Below are 24,066 nucleotides of genomic sequence, written 5' to 3'. Positions count from 1 at the left end.
CAGATCAGGGACTATATGATAGTATATATAGATAGTAACATAATGTGGCAGATGTGATTTGCCATTTTGGCTAGACACTACACAGCCTATAATCGAGAGGTTTGGTTTGGATTTTTCAGAGGTATCAAAAATCTTAGCAAAATGTGATTCTTTTAACCAGGGAGTTTATATTAGAGTAAATCAATATAAAACCCCGACCATTTCATACTAAGAGGGAGGCTGTGATTTGTTTAAGATAAAACTATTCTAAATTTGAGCAAAGAATGCAAAAAATATTCTATGTTTCCCCATTTCTTAACTATGTAGATTTTCAAATATTATTTTTTTTAACTCCAGCTGCTGGTGAAAAAATAAATTGTTTTCGCGAATGTGCTCAACATAACCCCCCTTTTCTTTCTGGTTGAAGTTTTATGACAAAAAGTGCTTTGAGATTGCCCCTGGATAGAGGTCTAATACACACTTTACTAATTCAGCACTGAAGAATCATTAAACCAAATGTTTACATCTTCCTAGATTTAAAACTGTTTCACGCAATACAATTAGCTGAAAGGTTACTTATGTTGGTGTCCTCGTAGTAATATTAATATTTTTTTACACACTGCATATCAAACAGCTGTCAAGATGGCGGATGACAACATCGAAATCCTAGAAAGTCGTATTTCATTACTGGAAAAATTGGTTTTTGGGAAATCTGAAAAGGATGCATTTTATCCCAAAGTAAGATATGTTACTGAATGAAAATCTGAATCTATAGTGTTAATGTAGTACCCTTTTATTTGGCTAAATCTTGGAAATGTTCTCTGTGATGACTTGCCCCACAAACACGAGTGGCCCACAGGAGCTTACCTGTGATTTGGTTTTGGTTGGCAAAAAATCCATTGAGTGGCATGGGCCATCAACTTTAAATCATCATAACTTTTTCATTTTTTAAAGATAATTGAAAAATTGTTTTGGTTCCCTATAGCTACACTGCCAATAAAGCCTTAAACTAAAGGTATTTTTATCCATGGATTTTTTTAAAATAAATATTCAGTAATTAGACTTTATGAGCATAAAATTTTAAAGATAATTTTTATATGAAAATAAAGGTTTACAAACATTGTATTAATAACATTTCAAATTTATTTTGAAGTAAAAGACTTATAAATTATCATACAAAATATGAATTATTTTATCTAATTGAAACATTTTACAGATCCAAAATTGGATATAAAATAACAAAGAAATAAAGTTTTGAAAATTGGGATTCTGATAATGAAATTGTCAAATGTTTATTTAGTTGTTTATTTGCAAACCAATATGAAACTTAATGATATGTACATGTAAATTAGTGAATATGACATCAATAATGAGATTGGCAAACTCTCTTAAAAAGCTGAAGTATGAAGCTCTCTGAGATTCTCTCATGTGGACCTGGAAACTTTTTCAATAAGTGATGTATTTCGTATAGCATTGTTTTTCAAGAGGAAAAGCAAAAGCTCAGTAAATATCAATTTAATGTGGAGTAAGCATTGCCTATATCAGCAAGCACTGTGAGCGTTACCATACTTGTGTACCATCTGTGCGAGACTCATAAGAATTATCCTTGTTAGACCTATTGCCCTTGAAAGAAGAATAGTGATCTCAACATTATCAACAAGTGCTGTTTAAAGGCATGCTGTACTAATATCGAATTAATCATGTTATACTGTACATGTCATTTTAAGGAGGTAGACCTAGGGTAAGGGATATAACTCTTGAAATCAGTGATATGTTTGTATCATATTCAATTTCAAAAAAGCCTATCAAGCTTTCATTTGAAACAAAATGAAATCACTCCAAGTTGCTTTGATTTTTACATGAGATTTATGTAAACTGCTGAATACAAATGTTCCAATGACTTCTAAGGGTTGTGTTCCTTACCCTACATGTAGGTCTACCTCTTTAATATTGGGGAATGATTTGGTTGAAAACTTAGTTGTATTAAACCAGTGTCTCGATATGCAAGCTCCATTCTGTCCCAGTTTTTTTAGCTCACCTGGCCACAGGCCATGTGAGCTATTGCCATTACTTGGCGTCCATCGTCATCGTAGTTAACAATTTATTCAAACATCTCCTCTGAAACTACTGAATGGATTTGGATGAAATTAAAATGGTTTTTTCTTGGAGTATCCTGCACAAGATGACCATTTGGATTTTTGATCTGTTAAAAAACATGGCTGTCGTTCCTAAAAATAGAACATAGGGGTCAGACAGCAGATTTTTGCATATATCTCCAAAACAGTTAGTTTTAACCAAATTCTGATATATAGTTAAAGTATTCAGCATGATGTGATCTATCTGTGGTCAAATTTTTGTGAAAATCTGTTAACCCATGTTGGAGTTATCACCCTTTTTGGACATTTTTTGCTGTTTTTGATGTTATTATTTTTAAAAAAAATTCTCCTCAGAAACTACTATACAGAATTCAATGAAAGTTTTTTTGTTTTATATGGTATCCTTAACAAAATGACCGTTAGGATTTTTTATCTGTTAAAAAATATGGCCGCCATTACTAAATATAGAACATTGGGGTCAAACAGCAGATTTTTGCACACATCTCCAAAACAGTTAGGTTTAACCAAATTTTGACATACATGTGGAGTAAAAGTATTCAGCATGATGAAATCTATCTGTGGTCAAATTTTGGTGAAAATCTGTTAAACGATGTTGGAGTTATTGCCCTTTTTGGAGGTTTTTGCTGTTATTATTTTTAAAAATCTTCTTCTCAGAAACAACTCTACAAAATTCATTGAAGGTTGAGATTTTTGTTTTTTAGGGCATCCTTAACAAAATGATTGCTTGGATTTTTGATCGGTTAAAAAAACAACATGGCTGCCATTTTTAAAAATAGAACAATGGGGTCAGACAGCAGATTTTTGCATATATCTCAAAATCTGTTAGGTTTAGCCAATAGCCAATAGCTTTCAATTGCTGAAATGATCCTTATTATAAGGCTTACTAAAGTCTGCAGTGTATCAAATGGAGTCAAAATTGTCAGACAACTCCTTGTTAGAGTTATTGTCCTTGAAAGACAAAAATTTAACCATGCGAGCAATTGAGGCTCCTGGGAGCCTCTTGTTTTTGCTAGGCTTTGCTAGAAATTGTGAGCCTTACCTGCTTGTGTAAATGCAAGATCCTTGAAGCTTGCATATGAAATTTTCTTAAATTCATAATTAATTTCATGGTTTTTTATACATGTAAATTTTATATTTTACAAAGGAAAACTGTTATTAAGTTTGATATTCAAAATAACTTCTTAAATTCTTGACTGTTGTACATTGTGTCTTTGTCATGATTGTAATACAGTGAGCACGTGTGCACATATTGATGTCCTCTTTCAATGGTGGATCCAGAGAGGGAGATTCTAGCTTATTATCAGTTAATTTTCACCAAAAAATGCAAGATACAAACAAAATTTTTCAACTAAATTGGAGGGGGTGGGAGGGGGGGGGTGGTTATCAATTTCCATATCCCCTGAATCTGCCACCGTTTCACTAGAGGCTTTTTCAATGTGAAGAATGTAGCATTAGTTTTAATGCCTGCTTGTCTTGTGCATGCTGCATGTTGTACTGATGTTTGTCTTTTCACAGGACTCTACTGCTCAAGACCAGGTAAATATCAAAGCAGGAATTAATCCAGCACTTACAATTCAAAAATATTTTTCTTCAAAACAAGCCTTTCATTGACATTGATCAACTCAGCTACACAACATATGTTAATTGTTGATTTTTACATATGAAACTTACCTTCCTTAACCTTTTATCCATTAGAAAGTGTTGAAAATTCACACTTATTTTGTACATTTCATGTCAATTTCAGTCCTTTCCTTCAAAATTCTCAATGACTAGCCTGAATAATAGAGGACTGTATAGGATTCAACTAGCCCGAAACAAAAAGAAATGTATACTTCATTTCACTAGCCCGAATCAATTTTTACTATCCCTGGGCTTTGGGCTAGTGGCTAAAGGCGAGTATTGCAATTTATAATTTTGTAATTTTTTTTTAAACTTGTAAATCCTGTATTTGTTCCTGCACAGGGTTAGGAAGCTATTTTTAATGTACATGTATAATTTATTTGTATGGTTGATGGGATATTAAATATTTACTTGTATAGAATTTAGCCTTCATTTTCATTAGAGGGTATTGAAAATCACTTGATACCTAAACCATGAATTTCAGAATCACCACTTCAATTTGTGATTAAAAGAAAATATCAGTATTTGATTTGAAGCACACCAATGTTTCCTACATTCCTAACTGTACATTGCATATTAACTTAGACTTTTCCATTAAAGAAGGAATAAGTTTCTAAAAAAAAAAGAGATACTGATCTTTCTAACTACATTTTTGTCTCAGAAAGCCACCATTTGATTTTTAAGTGGTGGGGCACATGTGTCATATTTAATTCGGTTGGAGCATAATTCATAAACAGTGTAGTAAAAATTGAGGTTTAATGACGGGTCCTATTGCAATAGGCCTAAAGTGATAAATATAGGTACATTTTCAAAATTTATCAATATTGATATAAGAGGATGAAAATACATGTATGGTTTAAAATTGTTAATATTTTGCACTTACTTTAGTAAACTAGATAAGAACAAAAAATAGAATAATGTTTAAATTTACATATTTCTCTGTAAGAGCATAGATAATAACAACTATTATAGGTTCATTATGTTGATTTTCAGTACATACATTCTTGACACCATTTACCATAAAAACATGAGCATGAACCATTAACAAATTTATACACAATGTTACTTTTTATTCAAGGTTATACATACATGTATACATTATAGTTTGTTAACAGTCTTATACTGTGTTATACAATGTATTTGTAAGATTTTTTAACCACTCACACATTTTTCTAAGTCTAACCACCCACACTAACCACACACACACGGTATGTTTCTAATGCTTACCTCCCACACATGTTTTTAAGTCTAACCACACATATCCATTTCTAACCAGCTACACATGTTTCAAAGTCGAACCAAACATATGTTTCTAAATTTAACCACACACAGTGACTCATGTTATAATTGTAACCACCCACATGTGTTTCTTACTTTTTTCTTGCACTTTCAATAAAAACAGATTTGATTTTTGTAAGAAAGCAAAAAAAAGTCTCGGTCGTATAATGTTGTTGGTGTGGTTGCTGATGGCATCCATTAATTTTAGTTTATTTACAATAACTGGAGTAAAAATTTTAACACATTGGTCCTAGTTCACTTTGCCAAAAATAAAAAAAAAAAAAGATATCACTTAAGCAATGTTTTAAAATATGTCATTTATTCAATCTAGATTATCAAATGATTTTGTCTTGAAATGTAAGAAATTTCTTCCAATCAATTAATAAATCTGTCTGAATGTATACATGTACTATGTCCCCATTTCTCGCAGCTGGAAGTTTTAGCTAAAAACATCAAAATAGTTTTACATAAAATACTTTTGGCATGAACTTTTGTAAATAAATAACATGCCAAAAAAAAAATGAAATCCATAATTTATGTTAAATTGCACCTTACACATGTTGAACCCCCACTGATATGTAATGAATTTTGACAGGTGCATGTGTTAAAAAAGATTTTACTTTAATTAGTTGTCATGTAGGTAATTGGCCAATTAGCATGAAATGTAGTTCAGGATTTATGTTAGTTTATTACTATCTAATAAATTTTCTGTGGAAGACTGCTAATAGGGCAATATGGCATTTTGCCCTTTTTTTAATATACAAGTATATTTTGTTATTTTATCCATCATGACATTGGTTTAAAGATGTTCCCCTGGCAGATATAGACAAAAAAAGGCATATTGCAAGATATACATGTTATTTTTTTTTTATTTTGCACCTTTCAAAATAGTTTTACCAGTTTTTTTTTGGAGTCCATGTTGCTAATTTGCTTTTGTTGCTTTTTACATGTACATATTATTTTGGTTATTTTATGTGTCTGTTTCTATGTCTGGTCTTTGTTCATGTATTACACTCTTTTTAATTTATGTTTTCCATGTCTGGTCTTTATCCATGTATTACATTCTTTTAATTTATGTTTTTCATGTCTGGTCTTTGTTCATGGATTACTTTATTTTGAATTCTGCTAGAATCTTTGTTCCCTTGATTACTCTTTTCTGATATATTTGACAAAATTTGTATAACTTGTAATATGAATATTGGCTAACCATAATAATCATCATAGATTAAACTAGGCAAAACATACTTTTATTTCCCCTACTCGTTCCGATCTACACTAGTACTCTTTGTTGTTACATGTATATCAAATGGGTAGTCTAAAGCCTCAAAAATGGTATAGGAGAAAACCAGAGGTAACTTTAAGTTTGGTCAATGTCTTTACGAAAATGAATACTTGTATTTGGATGCTGATTGCTGTGAATTTAATATTTGTCTTGTAGTGTATACAAAGTTTGCTGAATGCCAATGCTGAAATAAAGAAAGCCACTACAGGAAAGAAGGCCATTCCTAAAGTTTATAATAGGTGTAAGTAAAAGTTGTGGTTTGTATAAAAGTAAAATTTATCATGGTAAGGAGATCACATATATATAGACACAGATGCAATGGATACTGTGAGTAGGCCCTGGTGGCACAAATCTGGACAAGTCAGAAAAAGTCCTCCTTTTTGTGACATCTTGAAATCCCAGAACTTTGATTGTAGTTATAATGGAAGTTGAGATTATTCTCAAACTCATGTACTCTTTAAGTATAGTGGCACCCAGGCAAGTTCAAAACAATGTTAACCAAAGACTAGTTAGTCTTCTTGATATAGCTGATGAAATGAGGAAGTGAGGAATTAATGTAAGGGGCACAAGTGTTGTTTTTTTTTTAAATTTTGCTTTGTATATTCATAATAGTAGAATCAAGAATTTCTACCACTCTACAAGCAATACTCAGGTTGAACTATGATAAAGTACATGCTGCCATCTGTAATATCTTTTAGAATGTTCATGTCATTTGTTTAGCACTGTATATTCTGTCTTCTTACTTTATCTTTAGAATGTTCATGTCATTCATTTAGCACTGTATACTCTGTCTTCTTACATGATCTTTGTATTTGTTTAAGGACTTTGATTCTATAAGATTTTAACTATATTTCAGTAAAGGAACTTAGAAAGTTTTTAGACCCAGCTTATACAGATGAGATGACTTTATCAGAGGATGCTATTACAGAAATCATTCTTGCCGGTATTTATTACATTAATTATAAGTATTTTGATAAGCATGGCAGTTACTATAAGTGTTATTTCATGTGAGATTAAAGTGCTAAAAGATACTTCATTGCTAAATGCATCAGTAATATCTGTTAAGTTATCTCAAATTATTTGTCATTAAGAATTAATGAATGATATGCAAGATTTTTTATTAGCTTCTGGTGTAAATTAAATTTCTTGTTAAAGAATTAATTAGCATTCCATCTAAGAATCATGCAAAATGTGATTCATGGTTGGAAAGCTTACATATTTTTATTTGGGATGTTTTGTTTAAAAAGCTGAAGTATACAGATGACATGTGGTTTTTCATATAACTTGTGTTCATATGAGATATGAATTATTTAGAATGTTCTGTGGAATTCAAAATTAAGGGAGATAACTCTGTAAATGACACTAAAATACAACAGAAACTGCCAGATTTTCAATGTTCATTATCTCCTATGAGCAGACAGACAGGAATGAATGATAATACATTTCATCATAAAGACCTATAGAGCAAGTTAATTACAAAAATAAAAACGTGTAGCCTTTTCTGGGATGTATCACATTTTACAGTATTTGCATGATTATTACAAAGACTGCTACTTAAACAGTTTTGATGCAATATTTGATTTCAATTATTGATTGTTTCAGAAGAGGACTTTTTAAAACAGCAAGCCAAAAAATTAGAAGAATTAGAAAACCTTAAAGAAGTACTAGACAGTGCTCATATAAAAGGTAATGGTAAAATTAACGACTTTTAGTCTCCTGATCAATATCAGTCTTTGTGTTCTGAGAGACAAAGAAAAATGGAGAAATATTGTATAGCATTTACACTTAGATTAATACTTTTTGTAAAGTTACATGTTCAGTAAATACCAAAATCAAACCAAAAAAAAAACACCTGAAATTTTTTATTAAGTTGAAAATACACTGTGCCTTTTACTTTGCGTGGATGTGCAGCAAGGTTTGACAGTTTGTATGCCAGTATTCTGTTATTTGTATCATTTGAATTAAAAATGGTAAATGAAACCTATCAGAATATCATTGGGAAAGAAATTCCTGACATTTGTGTTTGTCATCTACTACTATTTTGTATTCATTAAGAATGAAAAACAAAAAGTTGAGTTTAAAGGGGGATAATTTAATTTTTTAAAGCAAATTTTTATTTGTAGTTGCCCTGTAGTTACTTTATACTTTAACAGCTCAATTATTTGTTTAATTTTTTTTTATTCAAAATTGGTAGCAATTATTTCATATGTTCACTATATCCATTCTGGTTTTGTTATATATGTAGGTATGCCATCACATTCAACAAAGCTACAAGAATTGAGTAAAATACAGGTTGACCAACAGGTTTGTAAACAAACATTAACCCAATCTAATTTGGGCCATTTTTTTTCTTATTTGTAATGTGCATCAATTTTGTCATCTCAGAACTTTCCTCAAGATATGCATTAAAACAGGCAAAAACCAAACCTCTTCTGATTTCAAGATTTTTCAATGTTATAGGTGTTAGGTCATGTTAGGTCCTTTGAATAAATAATGATTTTTCCACTTGTTTGGTTTAGACTGGATTCAGACTAGTTAGGTTTCATTGTACAGCCGACAGTAATAACCTTCCTGGTGTTTCAATGTACAGTCAACACTAATAACCTTCCTGGGGTTTCACTGTACAGCCGACAATAATAACCTTCCTGGGGTCTCAATGTACAGTCAACAATAATAACCTTCCTGGGTTTTCACTGTACAGCCGACAGTAATAACCTTCCTGGTGTTTCAATGTACAGCCAACAATAATAACCTTCCTGGTGTTTCAATGTACAGTCAACACTAATAACCTTCCTGGGGTTTCACTGTACAGCCGACAATAATAACCTTCCTGGGGTCTCAATGTACAGTCAACAATAATAACCTTCCTGGGTTTTCACTGTACAGCCGACAATAATAACCTTCCTTGGGTTTAAATGTACAGTCAACAATAATAACCTTCCTGGGGTTTCACTGTACAGTCCACAATAATAATCTTCCTGGGGTTTCACTGTACAGCCGACAATAATAACCTTCCTGGGGTTTCACTGTAAAGTCAACAATAATAACCTTCCTGGGGTTTCACTGTACAGCCGACAATAATAACCTTCCTGGGGTTTCACTGTAGTCGACAATAATAACCTTCCTGGGGTTTCACTGTAGTCAACATTAATACTGGTAACTTGCATGTCGTTTCACTGAACAGTCAACACTACTAACTTTCCTAGGGTTTCACTGTACAGTCAACAATAATTACGTTCCTGGGGTTTCAATGTACAGCCGACAGTAATAACCTTCCTTGGGTTTCAATGTACAGCCGACAGTAATAACCTTCCTGGGGTTTCACTGTACAGCCGACAATAATAACCTTCCTGGGGTTTCAATGTACAGTCGACAGTAATAACCTTCCTGGGGTTTCTCTGTACAGCCGACAGTAATAACCTTCCTGGGGTTTCTCTGTACAGCCGACAGTAATAATCTTACTGGGGTTTCACTGTACAGCCAACAATAATAACTTTCCTGGGGTTTCAATGTACAGCCAACAATAATAAACTTCCTGGGGTTTCACTGTACAGTCGACAGTAATAACCTTCCTTGGGTTTCAATGTACAGCCGACAGTAATAACCTTCCTGGGGTTTCACTGTACAGCCGACAATAATAACCTTCGTGGGGTTTCAGTGTACAGTTGACAGTAATAACCTTCCTGGGGTTTCTCTGTACAGCCGACAGTAATAACCTTCCTGGGGTTTCAATGTACAGCCGACAGTAATAATCTTCCTGGGGTTTCACTGTACAGCCAACAATAATTACGTTCCTGGGGTTTCAATGTACAGCCGACAGTAATAACCTTCCTTGGGTTTCAATGTACAGTCGACAGTAATAACCTTCCTGGGGTTTCACTGTACAGCCGACAATAATAACCTTCCTGGGGTTTCAATGTACAGTCGACAGTAATAACCTTCCTGGGGTTTCTCTGTACAGCCGACAGTAATAACCTTCCTGGGGTTTCTCTGTACAGCCGACAGTAATAATCTTCCTGGGGTTTCACTGTACAGCCAACAATAATAACTTTCCTGGGGTTTCAATGTACAGCCAACAATAATAAACTTCCTGGGGTTTCACTGTACAGTCGACAGTAATAACCTTCCTTGGGTTTCAATGTACAGCCGACAGTAATAACCTTCCTGGGGTTTCACTGTACAGCCGACAATAATAACCTTCCTGGGGTTTCAATGTACAGTCGACAGTAATAACCTTCCTGGGGTTTCTCTGTACAGCCGACAGTAATAACCTTCCTGGGGTTTCTCTGTACAGCCGACAGTAATAATCTTCCTGGGGTTTCACTGTACAGCCAACAATAATAACTTTCCTGGGGTTTCAATGTACAGCCAACAATAATAAACTTCCTGGGGTTTCACTGTACAATCAATCAAATAACCTTCAATGAAAATCATCTTAAAATTTTAGTTTGGAGTGTTTCGTAAACATTTTTATGAACACATGGAATGTCTGATGCTACTGAGTTCTTATGTTATTGATTTGAAGTAGAGTATTTTAGTCTGATTTTGCTTGCGTTAATGGATAATCTTTTTAATTTCAGGATAAGACCGGTGTGTTTGCAGATGATGTGAGAGGCCTGCTTGAAAATTACAATACAATTGTATCCTTTCAAAAAAATTCACCATTATTTATCACTAATTGATTCATAATTCACAAAAAGGTCTCGCACTTAAATCAAGTTTGAAATTAAAGAAGATGCATGCTGCTAGCCTTTATAATATCTTAAGTATGATGTCCATATGGCTATTTGATAGTTTTTTTTCATGCAAAATATTTTAAGTTTGGTAAAGAAAAACAGATATAAATTTATGTGTGACTTGTGTCTGTTACATGTAATCCTCTGTTTATCAAGAAGACAGCTTAATCACGTTGAAATTACAGACACAGGGTATCTCTTTTCTTTGCATACATTTCCTCCATGTTTTCGAACTCAAAACTTCTCGACATTTAACAACAGAAAAATTTATTATAAAAGTATCTATTAATGTGTCTTAAGTGTATTTAGCACCTGTCTTCATGATTCTTCATGGCAGTCTTTACATTTATGATTTAATCCTGTTTCTGAGGAATGGGATAAAAATTTGGTGTATCATCTAAGGTGAAGGTTATTATATGCTATAGTGTATCATCCCAACTAGACGTAGTATGTCATCCTAGTTGAAGTCACATTCTATAGTTTATCATCCTAGTTGAAGTCATATTCTATAGTTTATCATCCTAGTTGAAGTCACATGCTATAGTATATCATCCTACTAGAAGTCATATGCTGTAGTACATGTATATCATCCTACTAGTAGTCATATGCTATAGATATAGTATATCATCCTAGATGAAGGTCATATGCTGTAGTGTATCATCCTAGTTGAAGGTTATATGCTGCAGTGTATCAACCTAGTTGAAGGTCTTATACAGTTCCTTAATACGTTCTCAGATAGCTCTTGTTTCTAAACAGCTTATACAATGGGACCAAATGTTAACACATGTTGAGAAGAGCAAAATGACCAAGAAATCTTAAACTGATTAGATCTGACAGCTGTAATTAGTGCAATATTAATATGATTTTATGTATATTTTTGCCATTTTTGTTCGGTATGAAGTGCTTAATGGTATGCTGGTAAATTAAATGTGATGATACATATAATTTGTTTTCTTTGATGTATAATTTTTCATGTCTATCAATGAGAGGAAACATGTAAATAATCTTTATACACAAATTTTCACATATTGCAATAAATCATTGGCTTTTCTATTCTTCAACTGTCAAGATAAGCATCAGGTTTTTTTGTTGTTTGACTTATTCATATGTTCAATGAATAACTGCATTTCAGTCCAGTTATTCCAAACACTAATATTGGAAATAGTTAAATCTAATGTCTAATCTGTTAATTAAGTACCAGTCCACATAAAATTCAGACACTGCCAATGGTTAAGTGATTCATGGTGAAGAAAAACCCACCAAACAAATGATGCTTTTTCAGTCTATGTATGCTATACTTTCACATCAGGACAATCTTTTCTGCATTCAGATCTGCACTTTTTAGAAAATCATACATTCATCTTCCACTGAAATCAACCAAATCAAGAATGACAACTCTTGCAAAATGCCAATTTCATGTATATAATCTATATAATTTTTATCTCAAAAGCGCAACAACCAAATGAAAAACTAAGACTTGTTATGTGATCAGTGACTGTCTCTGAACAAGAAATAAAAATGAATTCAGTGGGTTTTTGACATGCATGAATCACCTTCTGTCTGATTTTTAGAAAGACTGCTACTTAATTAATAAATTTAAACAAATTTGGATTCTTTTATATCTGTTGTAATTTCAGTTGTCACCATTGTTGCATTTGTTTGCTAACCAGTCCATTAAAGTCAATGTCATGTTTTGGGATTGTTGTCACTTGTCATTTGATTTTAAAACTTTTAACATTCAGGAAAATCATTCTGTTGATTTTATTCCTTTGAGTGTTGATATCTATGCCATTTTTAGTAGAAGCTTCTTCATATTTGGTATAATGCAGTGGTTCTGTCCCAATCCCTCAGACTAATAAGTTAAATAATTTGATAAAAATTTATTTCGAGAAATAGTAATTATGTGAACATTTACAAATCTTTTGGACTACTTCTGTTACTTTACTTTGTGGCTTGTCCTTGGGCTAATTGACAGACATATTTTCAGTTATATCACAACCACTTTACAAAAACAACAATTTCTCAATAAATAAATATTTGGTCCCTCAAGATGCATGTAGTATCAGAATCAACTTCCCCATATGTAGTATGTATACACAGGTGTGAAGTTCAGTTCACCTCTGGTGTGTTCAGGGTCATCATCATCTTTAATATTTGCACTCCCCAGAATGCTATCCACACTGACTGTTTGTACTACAAGGTAAATATAAAAATCAAGGAAGTGAAGATACTAGATTTGGTACCTCTAATTGTTTCCCCTTTCAGTGATAAGAAACACTAACTAGACCAGTAGTCAGGCAGCTTAGGTTTACAATGCAAATCTGAGCAATTAAGTAAAATGCATAACTTGTTCTATAAAAAAAAATTAAATTTTTGCCAAATGAATACAGGCAGCCTTTTATTGTTAGTCAGAAATATTTACCACAGCTTTAAACTCATTCCAACAATGCTTAAGGCTGTATAGCAAGCTATTTTCTGAGTTTGTGCGAATTATGGAGAAACGGTATTCCAACCTTTTACGTTGTATGCTATTACCAAACTGTCTTTGTTGGTACAATATTTCTTTTATCATGAACTATACTTACAACTTAACCGATTCATTTGTATGCTGTTTGTTGCTCCATAACCAGTAGAATTAGACATCTGAGATTGATAAAAACGTAAGTGATGACTGACAGATGAATCGAGAGGTATTGTCCCAATTATAATGTTAACTGGAATATAAAGTTCCAATGCTGGTCCCAATGGATCTACCCTAAACTAAAAATAAAGAACTACATGAATTGACATAAATATAAAGTTCCAATGCTGGTCACAATGGATCTACCCGAAACTAAAAATAAAGAACTGCATTTATGAACAGATTTAGCATTAAAGCTAGCCCGATGGATCTATCCGAAACTTAGAAAAAAGCTTCATGTATTGATTGTGTTTTGAAAACCCCTTTTGAAAAAAAAAACAGATTGCTGACATAAAAAGAAGAGTTCATTCAAATTCACTCGGTGGAAAGCTTCACCAGAAATAGGGTTGGCTGGAAAGCTATGTTAAGTTTTCAAATTCTGTACATGTAAATGATACAATCTTACCTGCCAAGTGTTACAATATAACCTGAAGGACTATCTTACCTCCAGAACATAGTTAATGTCAATGATGTTACAACCGAGGATGAAGCTTGGGGGTAACGATGGTACAAATAACTGGTCCCCATTCCACGTGTCTGTCTGTCCCTTTGAAATGGAGCTTCGTCGAAGTTTTGCAACGGTTGATGACGTAGTTCTGGTTTGATGGGGTGTGTGGTATGTTGTTTTCTGGTTTCATAATATACATTGAATATCATGCATTAAAGCAATCAGATTGTTTTACCTGACTAAACATTTTGTGGACGTTTTAGCGGAACACTTAAAGGACATTTTAAGAGAATTTGAAAGGGATATGAATATTATAGTTCGGGACAAATATACCTCTTTCAGTTAGCAATTCTAAGTTATGTGTCTCCTAATCATCAACAGAAGGTAGTCAAGCAAGGTAAAATCAGGTAATAATCCATTTTTATAAGATACATGTCAAAATAATGAGCTCTATTAAAAAATGAAGTAGAATTATATTGAATTGCCATCAGCTGCCACATAGTCAGGTCATGGCTATGTTGGTTTTTTTTTTCATAAGAACAATCTGGGCAGAACAACCAATTGCATTAAGTTAAGTGTAAATCCATCAATCACTGAAACTTGTCACAAAATACAAAAATATCTATCCTTATTAAGTGTTTCAAGGTGTAACCTTTTATAAAATTAATCAAATATTCCGGAAAATCCGGATGAAAAATTTAAATTGTATAGTACAAATACTCAAAATCAAGTACATCAAAAAAGGAGGCCAAATCAAGAAGTTCTGCAAAACATGGGATTGAGTCCAAGTGTTTCAGGGGCTCACAAATAATACTTTTTATTTCTGTCGACGATTGGTTTCTTTTATCTTACAAGTTAATTTTTTTTTCTTGTAAAATGTTCATTCCAAAGTTTTAACAAATTTACGGTTCCACTATAAGTTCAACGCGTAGTAGTTTTTTTCAACTGTTATAGCTTTTGTAATACTACTTGAACAATATGATCTGAAAGCTGCTTACCGTTTCTTGGTTTTCATTTTAAGCAACAAAAATAATTATTATAACATTTTCGATGAACATTAGATTCTCTGATTGTATGTTGTGCTTCCTGCACAAGGGTTGCTCGCAGTATTAAATATGCAGTCCGACTAGTATATAAAAGCGAATCTATACAAGTCGGGCTGCATATTTGAAAGTTGGAGCAAGCCCGTGTGCTTCCTGTCAAATACGGGTTTTAGTGAATGAAAAAAAATCGTTTGTTCTGAATTTAATATAAATTCTACTTTTCATACAGACTTAACACCAAGTTAAGTAGGTCTATCAATCAAATTAAAATAAGACCTATCAATTATTCCATATAGTTACTGAGTCACTGCATGGGTCTGAATTGAACAATTACTAGGTCTAGTTTTAATTAGTTTTGCAGGTCTATAAAATATCTTATCTAACCTACCATTTTAAGAGTAAAGGATGATGACCTAATTTTTCTCCTTGAAAGGTTTTCAATTTCAGCATTGATTGTAATTGGTTCTCCCGGTACGAACCCATGTCGGTCAATAGAAAGGAATGCTGTGATTGGTCCACTGGTACAACACCAACAACATAACTTTTTTGTTGCGCTTTTCTGAACAGCCTCCTATAAACAAAATTAAAACAACCTTTTATGAGACCGAATTTCAGGAAGAAGATACACAAGACATTTTCTTCATAATTCACGTAGCATTATCTCCTTTGAAGATGCTAATAGTGTTAGCGACTTCTTGCACTCGTAATTTCAGTAAGTGATATTCTCGTGTGATTAGCATAATTATATATAACTACTCTACGTTAGGCTTCAGATCTGTGCCGTGTTTACCGCCACAGCGTCATAGTTCTAGCTTCATACGAGATAAAAATGTACCTCTAAAATATCATACACGGGTGTTCTACGTGTGTTTCTTGCTTGTATGAGAACGGGAAGTTTACATGAAATGATTGGTTAGCACTGAACATTACCCAGTTTCCGATTCATGCGCTGGGGTCGTTACAAGACTATATAGATCATATACATTAGCAGGGCCCCATTTAAAAATATTCATTGCCAGTTGTTTTATCTGGTTCCTGGTGATTGAGATCATTCAGGTCAAAACGGTTACGAAAGATTAATCATATCAAGGGAACCACGATTCTTGTGGAGTCACCCAATTTTAGAGCATATCGCATTCGTGCCATTTCGGATGTTGAAAGTAAGCCAAAATCAGTGGCAGAGAATATTTTACGATAAGCGACTTTGAAGACTTCACTCTTTAATTTTGAACAGATTTTGTATGAAGCATGTCTTGTTCTGAGGGAAAAGGTCATTGTAGTCCCTGCTTACGTCTGCGATTGACCCCGAAAAAAGGCACCATTTTCATGCACTATCTTGCTGCCTGTTCACACTAAAAATTCTTCTAAATATGTTTTCCAGTTTTAAAAGAATACAATTGGTTAACTGAGAAGGAGTAAACACAGCAGCAGAAAATCGTTTTCGAAGTGAATTTTGATTCAATTATAGACATCTCGTTTTATTTTAAAATAGACTTGTTATTTAAAACTATATTGCCAGATGGAAGTGTTTCGTTAATGTAAATAAATTAAACAAACAACCAAAAATTATAATGTGATTACAACAAGCGGATGTCTGAGATTAAAACCTCACATTTGCTTCTGGTACAGCATTTAAATCAAGAGCACTTAAGACAGAAAATGCTGTTTTTGTAACGTAGTCCAATCGCCACGGTTTCGTAATAACTGCTTTAACATAGTACCGCACATAGCCAAATTCTCCCTCGTATGATGACGGGAGATTAGGTGGCAGCTGGAATTGGAATGGATAGGAATATTTTCCGGCAGGTAATACGAACTTCTTAGAGTTGTTCTCTGAAACAGAAGTCGAGCGACTGTTTTGACATTTTTTATAAAGACATAAAATAAGAATAAACTGAGAAGTCTGCCATTGGAGAAAGAGACCTTCCAAACATTTATTTATATTTCTAAAACAGTAAATACTTTTAATTGGTTTCCTACATTATTTCCCGCTAATTACTGAAATTGTTTCGATAACTTGTCGGTCTTGATTTGTTTAATGTATTTGTGAATAGAGTTAATTTTGTTTGATGCTGAGCAGTTTTTACAGAGAATTATTTACACATTTGTTTTCTATTATCTTTTTATGCAATTTTACTTCTGTTTTCATTGCTCACTTCGCGTAGATCGCAGATAATAAAATAGTATAGTACTGAAATGAGTTTGATCTTGCTGTGGGTGATGGATAAAGGCCAAGATAATGTCAAAAGTTTTTATAATTGATTGTTCCAGATTTGACCTCATCTTTTACAGTCTTATTATCAAGGATATTGTAACTCTTGATTCTTCTGATGTTCCATGATAAAATTTTAACGTATGTTGTTTATAAAAGAAATTGTCAGTCCTTTATTTATGACTTGTCTGATCACGATCTTCGAGTACATTAATAAAACGCCATAGTGGAGCATCTCTCCATTCTATTCTTTTCTACTTTGTTTTTAAGTACTAATTCTGTGTAAGAATCAGGCACTGGGTGGCACTTCATTTTTCACATTTTCGTATTTATTGCCTCAAATAAATTCAATACATCAAAAAAAACGTCAAAAAAGCTTTTCAAATTAATCCTGAAGCACCTCTGATGTAGATATTTTGACTGCTTATAAAGGGAAAAAGTTGGGGGAATTTTAAAAATTTTAACCTATCAATATCTTAAAAAGACAACTTTACAAACACTTTCATGTTCATAGTTGTCTCTTGATGTAAAGAGATATATATACCCGGATAGTGCAATAAAATTTCTGCGTTTTTTCTCAAAGTGCCACACCTTCCACACAATTTGTCTGATTCTTTGACAGAGGACTTCCTACTGTATATTATTTATATTCTTTCTTTATATTTAATACAAGTACAACCATATTGACCTTTACTTCAGAAATTCGATTTAAATTTTAAATTCATTTTATATGTACTACTTCGAGACATACAGCTGCCCATTTCCTTTCATGTTCATTAACCTTTTCTAGCAATTATTGAGCATCATACAACTTGACGTTGCATCGGCACTTTTCTTTTCTCGTTCAAGTAAACATGCCTTTGCCAATTTCAATGAATCAATACATAGTAACAAATGGATTTGCTTGTGGTACTACGTATTTCTTTTTTTTAAATTAAATTTCTAGAAAAATTCTTAAAAAGTCCCTTTGAATAGCACGGATTGTTTTGAACTTTTAGAGTTCCGAGTCTCTGTTCTTGTTATGTTTTATTTTTTGTTTTCTGCATTATTCAAGTAAAGCACTTCCGAGACAACACTTACCGTTGTTTTTCAGAATAGTATAGTGATAATCGAAATATTCCTCGGTGGCAGAATGGTGCCTGTGGTCCCGATATCTAGGCTTTCCGGGTCCTCTTAGTTTTTGCTCTGTCCAATGTACAAATGCTTTCCCTTTTGCAAATACTCTGATTGCTATACGGTGATAATGAAGAAAAATAAAATGCATATATATATGTCATATCTCGAACAACTGAATGATATAGTCTATACTATAGTAGAAATGTTCCAGTGATGTTTAAGAAAGCAGACGAATACTTCACCGTGTTAAATTAAAACAGATATGTTAAAATTGCGCAAACAAGACATGACAGGTCAACAAAGTCTTGTTTCTTCTACTAGGTAGAAAAACCTTGAGAGATATAAAAAAAAATAAAATAAGTAAAAAAATAAAATAAAATAAGTAAGGATACAGAAAGCGATCTAATACTCGAAACCACCAAAAAGTTAATATGGATGCACATTTGCAGATGCAGCGGTAGGTTAAATAGCGTTTCTAGAAACAGCTTATGTATTTAACACGTAGCTGCCTGTTTTCAGTCAAGTTGTTGACAATGGTTTCCTTACATTATCTCACGACTTTAGTTGGTTATTTTGGTTTGTAAGTTATAAAGTGCCAATTCTATCACACATGGTGGAACAACCCGTAAATAAGCCGGCCTTCCTAACTTGACCGGTATATATGTTAAGGTCATTAACCAACCATATTATCTAAGCTATTTTATACACATGCCCATTGGGACATTTTGACGAGGAACTACGTTAAAATTCTATAGTAATCGACGAAGATCACTTCTGCTGATGACATATAGCTTATTTTGTCCAACTTACTGTCTTAGACTTAATTACTGTATTCCCAGAACATTTTTTCTGAGGGGTATAGCTCTTATTGATTGTATAAGTTAAGTTTACGACCATTTATTATTTATGTTCTTTCAAACTTAATTTGTCAAAGCCTGACATTTCAGCCGATTCGCGCTTTGAACACAAGATAATGAACTATATCGTATCAGGCGAGGGCAATGCACTTGGATATCGGTTCAAAATATGCAAAAATGCATGACAGTACAATAAGCTACTTACATATACAATACAAAAAGAAAATTACACTACATTGTTCTACAAAACGAAATTTTAAGTCAAATTCGAAGTAAAAAAGCAATGCTCACTAACTTGACACCCCTTACCACATTTAATAACATGCACCTTTACATGAAAATCTAAAATAGGAGGTGCACGAAGGGAACGTGTAATAATGATTATGTGACAGTTTCATTCAATTCCATTCGGCAGTGTAGGAGGAGTAACGGATAAGGTGGGTCCCGCATATTCCAGTATGACGAAGTCCATGTTTTGCTGTGTTCCAAATTGATTCAAAGAGGAAGTGCACAATTAATGGGAGCATGTAATAAAGATTCTGTGAAAGTTTCATTAAATTCCATTCAGTGGTGTAGGAGTAACGAATAAGAGATGGTTCCTCATGTCCCCATATTACGAAGGACTAAGTACGTGTTTTGCTGTGCGGAACCCCTCCCATATGGATTCGAATGAAATCTAAAATAGGAGGTGCACAATGGGAATATGTATTAAAGATTCAGTGAAAGTTTTCATTAACTTCCATTCAGTAATGTAGGGTGACTTGCGGATTAGAGATGAGTCTCCAAGGTCCCCATGTTTATAAAGGACAAAATCTATGTTTTTCTGTGTGAAACCCCCAAATGAATTCGGATCAAAATCTAAAATAGGAGGTGCAAAATGGGAATTTTCTGTGAAAGTTTCGTTCAATGAATTCATTTAGTCGTGTAGGTGGAGTAACGGATAAGGGATGCATGGGTCTCCATCTGCGTAGCGGAAGCAAAAAATTAATGGAGGAAGGACGGACACCCTTTCACTTTTTACATTCCCCCACTCTGCAAGGTGGTTAAATCAAAGCGTTTAATCAAAAGGCTAAGACAGAAGCATCATACCCAGGCTTCTTATACTATTTGCCTTATGTACACTAGTGATTGCGTGATTGACGTAAATCATAAACCAAGCATAACTATAATCACAAACTGGCCTAAATCACGTTGATCAGCAAACGAGTACTAACTAATGGAATATAATCACAATGATCTAAGCTTCTCTCCTTGTATCACTACATGTATAATTACTGTCACTACTAATGCTGAGGAATGTTGTCAAATGATATCAATGTAACAAAAGAGCAACTACCAGGATATAGTTCTTGGAGTTTTATAACTTATTTTATGATAATAAGCTATTTCTTCTAACCCACGTTCCCAAAATATTTGGGAGTAGGGACCTCTGTGGTATAAGGAAATGTAAACATACATAACCATTATAATTGGGCGGTAAATAAAACATTGTGTAAGTTATGAGATACACAAAACGAAAATGGAAAAAGTGAGAGAGACAGGCAGACAGACAGATATACATACACGCATATATACAATACTAGTCTATTGAATACAGGTCATTTAAGCAGCACTTGTCTTAATTTTCAATGATTTGGGTTATATACTGTACATACATGAATGTAACTAGTACATCTTCAACCGACCATTGTCTGGTAAACTTGAAAAGGGCAATAAATACCATAAGACATGCAACTAAAATACAATTTCTGGACCCGGCTCAGATAGGTTATTTTATAATGTTCATGTTTTGGTTGTTTATCACTGTGTATTTAGCCATCTACATTATTATAAACCAAATTTTGTAAATGTTATGTGTTTTAGCACGGACTAGACTATTGTCATCGTCACTGTAATGGACATCAACCTGACGTGTGTCAAAAATGTCAAGAAACTCGTCATTGTTAACCCTCACTATAAAACAAATTGTCAAAACCTAGATCTTATTTCCTGGAATTTGGTAATTAAGTACAGCTCTGCCTTAAAACTAGGCAGAAGCTTAAGATTAGTGATTCGTGCATTTCTTATTTTTTTATTTTTGATCGGAAATCCTTCAGTAGGCTACACAGGAAAAAGTGCAAATGAAAACTGGTACCTGGAGATATTAAATTTTAACTTTGTTTACCTTCTACTACAGTAAAATACAGGAAAATTTTCCGCCAGAATGTTTACACTATAACCAGTCAAATAATAGGCAATGATAAATAGCACATCCAAGGAAAGGAACACAGTACGAGTTGTTTTTTTAGGACGTAACAAAGTTTCTTCGATTATCTTGAGATATCAATAATTAAATAATTTAAAAAAATTAAACAGACCCATATACTTAAGATATATTTGCAAATAGATCTGATTTAAGTTTTCATAAAATTAAATAACCTAGCACAATGAGTTTTTTCTTAAAGACAAATTCATTTCCGATCGAGTCGTTAAAAGCATTGTCAGGGAAGAAATAAACATGAATCTGAAACCGAACCTTCAACCAGCTGAAGACATAAATAAACATGGAACCTGCTACTTCCATGAAGAAAAGACCACGGGGTGAAAAGAAAATTATAGAATTGCCACAATTCTTCTCGTTCAAACAGTATATTTATTTCGTGATAAAGTAATTACTACTTGTCTAGTTATACCACACGTATCAGTCACTAGGCAAAGAGTAGGCCTGAGATATATTGCATTACAGATAGCTATCTGCTGCTGGTTAATATTGTGGTCAAAGGAATATATTCAAACAGATGGCACTTCATATACTTGCGTTCCAGATAACTATCGAACATGTCCAAATCAAATGAAGATGAACAGGACTCTTTGGTTTGTTTGCTTTGTCTATTCCAGACACATAGTGTTGACAATATTATATTTATGTTACACAGAAGATTAATTTGAATATTGATTTTAATGTCGATTTAGTCTGACAGAATGTGGGTTTATTGGAATGGAAAGTTTCGTTAATTTTAAATTGCGATCTCAGATTTCATTGTTATCATAAGTGCAAATGCTTGTTTAAGGAATTCAGTTTATTAATAGTATATATATTTGGTAATAAATGACAACAAATCGTTCTTTTAAATAATTATAATTAAATACAATAAAACTACACACACATGAATGCACAGCTACAAAGATTCTTAATTATCATGTTTAATGACAATCTATTTGATACAAAAAGGGACATAGGTATGCCGAGTAGAATTAGAATTTTATCAGTGTTCAAAGAAAAAAACAATAAAAAAAACAAAAACAAAAAAACAAAACAAACACACACACACACAACAAAATTAAAACAAAAACAAATCAAAATCAAAACAAAACGAAAACAAACAAACAAACTGACAAAACAAAAGAACTCACCCTGCATTTTCATTGGGTACTTTAAATCAATCGTCACGTGTCCTTGCAGTGTCTCTCCTGTTAGGTACAATCCATCATGTGCAGATAATGAAATTTCGAAAGTTTTTAATTTCACCATTTTCACCTGTATCTTTCTTCCAATTCCAGCTATTCTAACTTTTGGGGCACCAGAAAACCAGATGCCTATCTCCGGCGTAGAATTGTTAATCTAATTTTAACGATGTTTTCTTTAAGAAAGATTAAAGCGTATATCTTGCAGGTGGATATGGTTGCAAATTGAATCACCTTTCATCATATCGTCTGCAACTACTGGCACGTGTAACTGGAGTGTCGTTTGGATCCTGCTTACGCCTGCTGGTTGAACTGGCCCGATTGATTGGAATAACAATCGCCCATTAAAATGGAAGGAATGTTTATTTATTGTCTGATCGTGTGTAATTGATTACTGAGGGAATTAACATCTTGTTCGGAAATTGGTGCTTACCACATACAGTGGCGATATATTCAAATTACCACGAACTAAACTCTTCCGTTAATCATCAGATAATTGAAAAATTGTGGAATTATTTTTGACATTTAGGAACCTGCTGTGACTACATTTAGAATACTGTAGGATTACTTATCAGTAATCTATGTCATGTTATATATTCATTATTTTGTAGAGTAGAAGTTTTCAAAATTGGAATTCTATATGTATTCACGTGTACCCGACTTATTTTGGAAATCGGTCGCTTTCCACGTTCCAATCATTTGTAAAAAGTGTATCAGTGTGTACTTATTTACTATTTTACATAAATAAATAGGTCATCTTCATAAGATACTAAAAAAGTTAAGCAGTTTCAAACCAATTTGTATACATAGGAAGAACAAGTACTAATTAACACAGGTAATTAAAAAAAAACTCATTTTCCGAGGACGTCCAGATAAAAGTGTGACCTGACATGCGCGCAGAGGCTTTTATCCCGGATGATATCGCATCGATCATAATTTCTGAATTATCTGAGGCAGAGGCAAAGGTCGGTATGACTGAGTGTATTACCATATTCCGTATGTCAACGAGAGTTGAAGAAGGGTATATGAGAATTTTCTGTCTTATAGATTAAATAATATTTATTTTACTACGATTAAGACTTAGTTGTTAGTGCAAGTTGGCTTTTATTTTTTATTCAGAAAGGTTGAATTGATTTGCCAATTATACTAAGAGAAGGATCTTAAGTAGAACTTGCTAGTTTCTAATGTCGTATAACTTGTGCCCAATCCTCTTAGCCGTTATTTGTAATTTTATTTAAAAAAAAACAATATAAT

At 33.1% G+C, this 24,066-nt stretch overlaps 2 protein-coding genes across 4 annotated transcripts; one reads left to right on the top strand and one right to left on the bottom strand.

Annotated features, from left to right (window-relative positions):
• The first annotated feature begins 539 nt into the window (after positions 1 to 539).
• LOC148621030 (dynactin subunit 3-like) lies at positions 540 to 12,705 on the top strand. Of its 3 annotated transcripts, none has more exons than XM_088575031.1 (8): positions 540 to 717; positions 3,612 to 3,632; positions 6,433 to 6,517; positions 7,133 to 7,219; positions 7,882 to 7,962; positions 8,522 to 8,580; positions 10,857 to 10,916; positions 11,748 to 12,705. In XM_088575031.1, the coding sequence occupies exons 1-8, from the start codon at positions 622 to 624 to the stop codon at positions 11,829 to 11,831; spliced, it is 573 nt and encodes a 190-aa protein (XP_088431157.1). In that variant the 5' UTR covers positions 540 to 621; the 3' UTR covers positions 11,832 to 12,705. The 3 variants fall into 3 exon arrangements, with proteins under 3 accessions (XP_088431157.1, XP_088431155.1, XP_088431158.1); XM_088575029.1 differs by having other exon boundaries at positions 565 to 717; positions 7,879 to 7,962; XM_088575032.1 differs by lacking the exon at positions 3,612 to 3,632 and having other exon boundaries at positions 577 to 717; positions 7,879 to 7,962.
• A 172-nt stretch (positions 12,706 to 12,877) lies between these two features.
• On the bottom strand, positions 12,878 to 23,265 carry LOC148621029 (arrestin domain-containing protein 3-like). Its single transcript, XM_088575027.1, has 7 exons — positions 22,762 to 23,265; positions 18,476 to 18,625; positions 16,796 to 17,016; positions 15,572 to 15,754; positions 14,138 to 14,320; positions 13,598 to 13,772; positions 12,878 to 13,205 (listed from the first exon to the last, which is right to left on the bottom strand). The coding sequence occupies exons 1-7, from the start codon at positions 22,877 to 22,879 to the stop codon at positions 13,081 to 13,083; spliced, it is 1,155 nt and encodes a 384-aa protein (XP_088431153.1). The 5' UTR covers positions 22,880 to 23,265; the 3' UTR covers positions 12,878 to 13,080.
• Positions 23,266 to 24,066: the final 801 nt, after the last annotated feature.

This window comes from Perna viridis, chromosome 3 (assembly GCF_037379345.1).
Source record: "Perna viridis isolate PV_CMFRI_1.1 ecotype Kerala chromosome 3, ASM3737934v1, whole genome shotgun sequence".
Lineage (NCBI taxonomy): Eukaryota > Metazoa > Mollusca > Bivalvia > Mytilida > Mytilidae > Perna > Perna viridis.
Note: the sequence above shows the minus strand (reverse complement) of the source record. Positions and strands in the feature narration are given on the sequence as shown.